General features: G+C 34.7%; 1 protein-coding gene across 2 annotated transcripts in view; it reads left to right on the forward strand.

The window, feature by feature from the left end:
* The window catches only part of LOC115915567 (hippocampus abundant transcript-like protein 1), a 30,102-nt gene extending 24,684 nt beyond the window's left edge, over window positions 1-5,418 (forward strand). For both annotated transcript variants that reach the window (XM_030969058.1, XM_030969059.1), the window contains exons 10-12: window positions 289-386; window positions 2,158-2,315; window positions 3,838-5,418. In XM_030969058.1, coding sequence (XP_030824918.1) covers window positions 289-386; window positions 2,158-2,315; window positions 3,838-4,041 — 460 coding nt within the window. In that variant the 3' untranslated portion in view covers window positions 4,042-5,418. The remainder of the gene's footprint in view (window positions 1-288; window positions 387-2,157; window positions 2,316-3,837) is intronic.
* Window positions 5,419-8,276: the final 2,858 nt, after the last annotated feature.

Below are 8,276 nucleotides of genomic sequence, written 5' to 3' on the forward strand. Positions count from 1 at the left end.
TTCGCACAATGTTAGGAGAGGAAAGCCCACTTCCCTCTCATTCCCGTTTTTTTCTCTGCTAGGATAGAATCAAATCAAATGTGCTTCTCTTCCAGCAAGTTAAGAATAATATATGGGAAGGGAGCAGAAAGATCACCAGATAATTTCCAGTTCTTTAGGTGTTTTAATATGTATATTTTGAAAGGGAATGAAATGGTAAATAAGGGTGCCCTTGTAGCTCTTGTGGGAGTGTGGGGAGTAATTATAAGAGCAGTCTCATTTTTAATTCGAATTACGTATTTAACACAGGATGATGTGGGCAGCGGGAGCTGTAGCAGCAATGTCAAGCATTACATTCCCAGCAATTAGTGCTCTGATTTCACGAAATGCAGAGGCAGATCAACAAGGTGAGTACTGGATAAATTGCTGTTTATGCATCAGACTGCTTTTTTGTCTAGAAAGCAGAAGAGTTATCTTTTCAAGATATCTTTGTGTGTTTTCATTTGGTAGTACCTGTGGAAGTCTGCTAGTCTATGTAGAGAGGAAGGAAGTGCACAAATTTATTATATTTGCATTGTAAAAGACATAATTTCTGATTAGCTACTTCTTGTCTTTCTTTCTGTAAAAGTACTATGAAGGCAACAAAAACATTCTCTTTTTTTCTCTTCCTTTTATTATATGCAGTATTCTCTAAGTAGACAGTGAGGATTAATGTAACAATACCTTTTTAATTACACATTTTACCAGATTGAAATAAATGTAGGACAGAAGCTTTATTTTTTTTTTGTAGAAAAGTTGGCCCTATTTGATACAATACTTCAGATTTTCAAGGAATAGAAAAGGATGCCAAAGTAACCAGTTAATCTGAGAAAACACAGAATTTACTGGTTTTGATGTGAAAGCAATGTACAGGCAGATATTACTCCTCCTTTAAAGTGAAATGAGATGTCATCACAAATTAAAACAGTGGTGAAAAGACTTAGTATTGTTCTCGAATTGAACTTGAATTTAGTATTCTCTTTAAAAAAATGCTGTACATATAAATTTTAAGTATCAGTTATACTTTAGCATTGTACAACATGAAGTAGGTAAATGCAGGTAATCTGAGAAGTACCAAGGAGATACTGTTCCAGGAGGTGGATTTCTGTTAAAAGATGCAAAAGATAGTATTTTACATGGGTTTTTGTAATTATTCCCCTCTCCCCCATTTTTTCAAGACATTTTAAAGATTTTTAAAGACTTGTTTTCTGTTTACATCAGGAAATTACTAGTTTAGTTAAGCTGACAGAAGCCATTGAACTTTGATTTTACATAGAGGAAACTGGTGTTAATAGCTAAGGCTTTCAAGACTGAGGTTTTGCCACCTAGTGGCATGAAGATTTTAAACTTTCATATCATCAATCTATGAAGTAAAAACTTTTTTTGCATGTTTTCTTTTCCTCCCAATTTACAAGTTACTGCCTTAAGAATGAAGCAGATTATTAATATTGTAGAGTAGCATTTTTAGACTCTTATTATGTGAAGTTTATATCATCAAATCACTTTTTGCACTGCTGTCACAATTACTTAATGAAGTTGGAACAGAAATGTACCTATAGCACTTTGATCAATCAAGCTTTAAAAAGAATCCATTATAAAAGTGCAGTCAGTCAAGTATTGTGAATTTACTGCTGTATACTTAATTTACTGCCCTGAGTAGTTTACTTGGTATTTAAATAAATACTGGTCACAATTTGTGTATATTTTCCCAATGACAATTCTTAACACTTAGGTGCATTACTCTAAATTTCACTTGAAAATAAATTGAATGGGAACCACATTTAAACTCTGCAATCTTTGCTGTCTTCATTGCAGGCTTTGGGTGAGAGTGGAAGAACTCTAATATTAAAAATTAAACCTGCACATAATTTTTTTAATCTTAATAATGAAGTATTATCCAATAATAAACATAATAATTCTTCCAGTAATCTGCAAGTATAGTGACAGAACTGTGCTGTGCAGAGGATTATTTTAATCCAACAGATTTGTCTTCAATAAACTTCTTACATATTAGAATGTAGAAATAACTATAATATGCTCTATTTTGGGACAATTATTAGAATACACTCAGAGCTCTTGGCTCTGAGCATTTCTTCCTTGCTTAAAAAAAAAATCCTACTTTTTTTTTTTCCTCATTAGGTGTTGTCCAAGGAATAATAACTGGAATAAGAGGACTGTGCAATGGCCTGGGGCCAGCACTGTATGGCTTTATTTTCTTTGTCTTCCATGTGGAACTCAATGGATTGCTACCTGATAACACTTCTGAAATTGAAACAAAGCAGAATCCCAGTGCTAAGGTTAGTTCAAAATTTGGTGTGGAGTTTGCTGTGTGGAATTCATAGTGCCAGAAATCTGTTTTTTTGGTTGATTAAAATCATCATATCTTGTTCTTAAACGACTTAATTCTCACTTTTCAGTTTTCTTAAATAATTAAGATTAAGATAATTTAAATGTGATAGTAAATAGATTTACAGTAATAGCAGTATTGGTTTCAGTATTTTAACAGTACCAGGTAGCTTCTTTTGATGTAAATGTACTGGAACTAAAGTTTGAGTGAGATTGCATCATTATGATTATCCGCAGGAAACCCTTACAGCAAACAGAGGAGTTGTAAGCTGTGTTGGAGAGTAATAATAACACTTGGCAATACAATGACAAAGGGCAGCTTTTGAAAGATTTTTACTCCTCTCAGTGAAACCACAATTATGTGGTTAATACTCAAAAGCTGCTCACATGAATTAGCTGTTAATACTGCAGATGAGGATGTATTAATTTGTGGAAGTTCATTTCTTCTTTGAGTATTTGTGTATGTAGCACCTTGTGAAGATTTAATATCATCAAAATATATTTTTGATATGTTTATATTCTTTATATGTGCAGACCATCAGCTGAAAATTTAGGCCTCTGATTGTAACAAGAATTGAGGCAAGGGAAATATCTGGTTACTGTATACTTATGTACAGGTATTTTCCCACTTTATTCGAGAATAACTTCCTACATTTCATTTGGTAGAATAAAAGTACACAGGGTTGATAAGTTTCACCTTTGGTTTTATCTAGCTTTAGTTTACACAGATACAGAAACGTTGTTAAAGATTGAAAAAGAGCTGGATTCCTGACATTTTTCTTTTGTAGAGGTTTGCCATCAAGCCTGGCTGATTTAAAATTTATGTTAAAACCTTTTTGGTGTTTGTTTTTGTATGGGGTTATGAAATGTGGGTAAATTTTGTTTTTGAACTTTAAAATAAACTGCTTAGAGGCAAGACATAATAACTCCAAATACTAAGTTATCATACATGAGTAACATCTGTCTGCAATGAGAATGGTCTCACTGTTATTTTGCTCGCTCATATATTGAGTTTTTTGGGATGCATGTTTATTTGGCTAACTTGATTCTAGATGTCTCAGCCATGGAAAAGTGAAGCTAAGGTTATTGAGTACTTGTACTTCCGGATGTTGAAATCTTATTCTATTAATGTTCAGAGGAGTCTTGTTGCTTTAACAGGCATGTTGCCTAAAGCAAAAAAAAATTACAAAAAAGCATCAAGTCAACATCTGTTTCATTAGCTAGGCAATCATACTTTCAATTGAAAATTTTATGTGTTTTTAATTTTTCAATCAGTGTGGAGATCAGGTGAGGAATTTGTGGGGATTTTAGATGTAGAAAATTCACTTTACAGTGCACATATGAACCTGTTTGCAAAAATTTTATAGTCCCCATAAATGTGTCTCTCATGATCTCCTGCCTTAGTGATGTAGTTCATAATGCAGAAGTCAATGTCTGAAACATGAATTCTTTATTATGCTTGTTTTCCTATAGAGAGCGATCATTCCTGGTCCCGCCTTCCTGATTGGAGCATGCATTGTTCTCCTGGCTTTTCTAGTTGCCTTATTTATTCCTGAGAACAACAAAGCCAGCAGTACCAAAAACCACAGCAACAGCATCAGCAGTAGTCAGAGTAACAACCTAGACCAAAGTAACGAAGAGGACATTGAACCATTGCTGCAGGATAGCACTCTATGAAGGCTAAATTCTGAGAGGCCAATGGAAAAAATTCATGCACTGAATTGTGGCTCTGGAAGCTTGGTGGGAGGTACAGAGTATCCTGTCTTTGAGGAGAAGGCAGCTGTGACAGGAGGTCACTTGCTGTATGCTACGTGAGGTTGATGTCATGCATGCAGGAGTGGTTTTTTAGAGCAGCAGATCCAAGCTGGTGCAACTCTACCCAGTATTGGACTGCAAATGCTGTGTCAAATTCTGATATTGGGTAGAAACCTGAACACAGAGACAGATTTTTTAAAAAAGTTTGAATGTTTAGTTCCCAAAATTGCAAGTTAATGCAAAATAAACAGGTTTGAGTCAGAACAATTTCAGCCATCACTAAAATAGGTTGTTTTACATTTCTTATGCCTTTTTGTCTGCATCTACGCCACATGTAGTCTTCATAGCATGGGAGGCACTGATCTCTATATATTTCGGTACCTGAAATAGTGGTTATCAATGAAATTCTCAAGTATTATTTACTAGCAAGAACTCCAGTAGTTACCAGAAAGCAGTGATGAAAGTGAGATGGCAGAATTGTGAATGTGTATGATCACACAGGATAGTTCTTATCATTAAATTAGAAGGTCATACAGAAACCTTAAACCCACATTCTGGAATAATCAGTTGTGTGCAGTTAAAACAAATCCAGATGACACCCAAGAGACAGGTTCCATTAATATTTTGCTTTTAAAAACATATTTTAATATTAAAATGAGCACTGTCAGAAATAGACAATTCTGAGTGGGTGCCAGAGTACTTTACATCAAAATATATATGTATGTAGTGCATTTTGTCACTTTATCTGCCATATAAACTATTTTTTCCTATTAATTCCTTTCACTGCTGCCTTAACTGCTTCTTAGTGTTCAGTTAGTAGTCATATTCAGCCTTCATATCACTGTCTTACCTGCTGAATATCATGGATATATTCATATCTTTTTTTTTCTAAAAGATGCTTCAAAGGAGTTATGAATTATAACAAATGTGCTAATTTTTAGAGACGTTTTATGAAGAACACAGAGATTTATATGTATTTTGCTGCAGTGTAAATGGACTATTAAACCCAATTTTGATTAAGTACTCCTATGAATGTTTTATATGTATACAATATATGTAGATATTTGTAAGGAGTTTTAATTTTTCCAGATGGGGTGCTGTGTAAATCATGTATTTATAAATGTAATGAGGGTACAGACAGTTATACAGTTTTTTAAAAGGCTTGTGTATTGACTGAACAAATTTTAAAAATATATATTTTGAAACTTGTTCCATGTTGAGCACAGATAAGAAACCTTTTGTACTATGCAGGTTGGTTTTTAAGTTAATAAGCTTCCTAATGCATAATAAATATAAATACCAAGCTTTCTAGGTTTCATGAGTAAGTGTCTGTTTTTCCAAGTTCACTGTTGTGCCTTGGCTGCTTCAGAGCAGAAGTGGGTTTATCCTAGTGTTGGATGACAGTACCTGAATTCCTGTTGTGTTGTGTTGTGTTTGTGTTATCAAGAGTGGTGACAAGCATGCTTTGCTTAGAAATTCCTTGGGTATCTGATGTGCTATCCACTGGAGTGGAGAAGTGAAGAATGAAAGTACAAAAAAACCCTGAGAATAACTTCTGATCTGAACACTACTGCAGGATTAATAGCTTTTTCTGAAGAGGGTTATGTAGCTGTTTTTCTTTGAATTTCTTGTAATTCAAGCCTAGGCTTTTATGCTGGATAATCTTTTTGCTGCAGGCCAGACTGCAATTGGGTAAGTTTTGCATGATCCCAGCTTAGAATGTCTTAAAACTTGATATATGGAATAAAATACAGATATATTAGTATTAAAAGTAGCAGTTGTCAAATTTATTACTCCTTATAGTATCCCTGCAATGGATCAGATTTTTGAAGTAGAATCTCAGAATCACAGAATGGTCGGAAGGGACCTTTAAAGGTCATGGAACAGGGACATCTTTCACTAGAGCAGGTTGCTCAGAGCCACCCTGTCCAACCTGACCTTGAACATAATCCAGGACTTCAAGGAATGGATTATCCACAGCTTCTCTGGGCAACCTGTGGCAGTGCCTCACCACCCTTTGTTGTAGAGATTTTCTTCCCTTTGTTCAATCTAAACTTTACTCTTCTCATTTTAAAACTCTTACTCTTTGTCTTGTTGCTACATACCTTGGTGAAAAGCCTCCTCCTATCCTAAAGTCTTTTTTGTATATTGAAGGGCTCATCCCAGAGCCTTCTTTTCTGCTGCCTGAACAACCCCAAAAAACCTCTCAGCATGTCTTCACAGGAGAGGTGCTTCAGTCCTTCAGTCATCTTTATGGCCTCCTCACTCCAACAGCTCTGTAGTTTCCTGTGCTGGGGAATCCAGAGCTGGATGCAAAAAAAATATTTTAAGCACACACCCTTGCTCTATATAAATCATGATATGTACTACTCTGCTAATTAAGTACACAATAAAAATGTAAAAAGGTAAGGTATAGATGAGATAAACAATTTTCAAATATTTTTATGAGTAGTGTAAAGTATTTTTCTGTTCCCGGTAGAAAATTAGTTAATGGTGCTCAGAAACACCTGATGCCTCATTATTTTTAGGCATTTTTGTTCAACACAACGGTACAGAGATTCTAGGATTTGGTTCTAAGTTCAATTTATCTTGATTTTAAACTTCAATATGTATTTAATATCTGTTTCTAGTATCTGTCATTACTGAAATAGATACCTCACAAAGATATTTAACCAAATAGAAAGTGTGTTGAAGGCTGTGCTTACTAAATCATGATCCTCGTTTTTCAGTCCTGCCCACTACTTATGCAAAGGTGTATTAATATTCAGGTTAATACTCACCTAGGAAGTTTCCCTTTTCCCTGATGTCAGTCAGTTGGATTTGCAAACTAATTGAAAGGTCTTGAATTTTTGTGTTAACAAATTTTAAAAACTTCCCTCTGGAAGATTTTTTAAAATGGGTTAGAAAGTTACTTCTCTGTAGAAGTGTACCAATAGTAGAGGTTTTTATGGCTGAGACTTCTGCACTTCTTTTTGCAACAAAATTGCATGATGATGGAAACATTTTCAAACTTCTGTTTTCAAAATGCTCCCGCCATAAAATACCTTTATTTTAAAAAGGAAATTTTTTTTGCTTATTGTTAGAACAACACCTTTATCTTGAAGAGACACATTGAATGCTTTTATTTTTCAAAGATTTTGGCATGGTACTGGCAGGCCCTTTTTGTCACAGGAGCCTTTTTGACCCTCCTTTTGGTCAGGAGATATGGAGCAACTGCTTTTCTTTCCATGAAAGAAAAATGTAAGTTTGACATGGGATGACCAGTGAACTCCTGTAGTATAAAACACTTTCATGGTAACTCCCCATCTGTTCCAAAGTACTGTAAGGATTCTTAAATTGAAAGGTCTTGTTTTTATACAGTTACCACATTGATGACAATGTAGGACTTTGTATGCTTTTGTCTCCAGTTTATTTGCCGCAGCAGCTTGCCCATGAGTGATCCAGTGAATAAATTTCACTCTTGCTGTAACCTTATCCTTAGATCCCTTTTTTCTAAGGAAATCTATTCAAAGCAGCCACATCATTTGTACAGTTTTTTCACAAAACAGAGCTTTAAATAAAGGAACAGTTTACTGTTGAGCAGCTGCCATTTCTATTACATCTTTTTAGCAGGGATTGACTAAAATGTTATTCTTTAAGTACTTAATCATGTAAAAAAATCTAGTAAGTATCTTAAACTGAGACAGGATAGGAGCACTTCTAGTTTCAGATCTCCCACAACCCATAACTTACTCTAATATTTGTTTCTTCAAGCCTTCGGCATTCTTCTTCACACTTCCGAGTGTTTTCTGTGAAATTTGTGAAATAATAGATTGAATATCACAGTACTTCAAACGTTGCTGAAAAACCTTAAAAAGGTGGTTCTTCATGTCCTGAATGTGTAATTTGTAAATGCCCTGTTAATCCTTGTGGCTCCATATGATTGTTAGCTGATGCCTAAAGGTACAATATACACTCAAAAAGAGGTTAATTGTTCGAAATAGCACTAGTAGATTTGTATTTCAAGTACTTTGATTGTTTTCATTTTTTTTGGCCAACTTTTTCTCAAATCGATGACATTGTCAGTGATATTACCATGCAAAGTGGTTGATGAAGGACTTGCACTAGGAGAAAAAGTATCACCTCTGGAACTTGTCTGTTTGTGCTTTTATCATTTG

The sequence above is a fragment of the Camarhynchus parvulus genome, chromosome Z (assembly GCF_901933205.1).
Source record: "Camarhynchus parvulus chromosome Z, STF_HiC, whole genome shotgun sequence".
NCBI classification, from domain to species: Eukaryota; Metazoa; Chordata; class Aves; order Passeriformes; family Thraupidae; genus Camarhynchus; species Camarhynchus parvulus.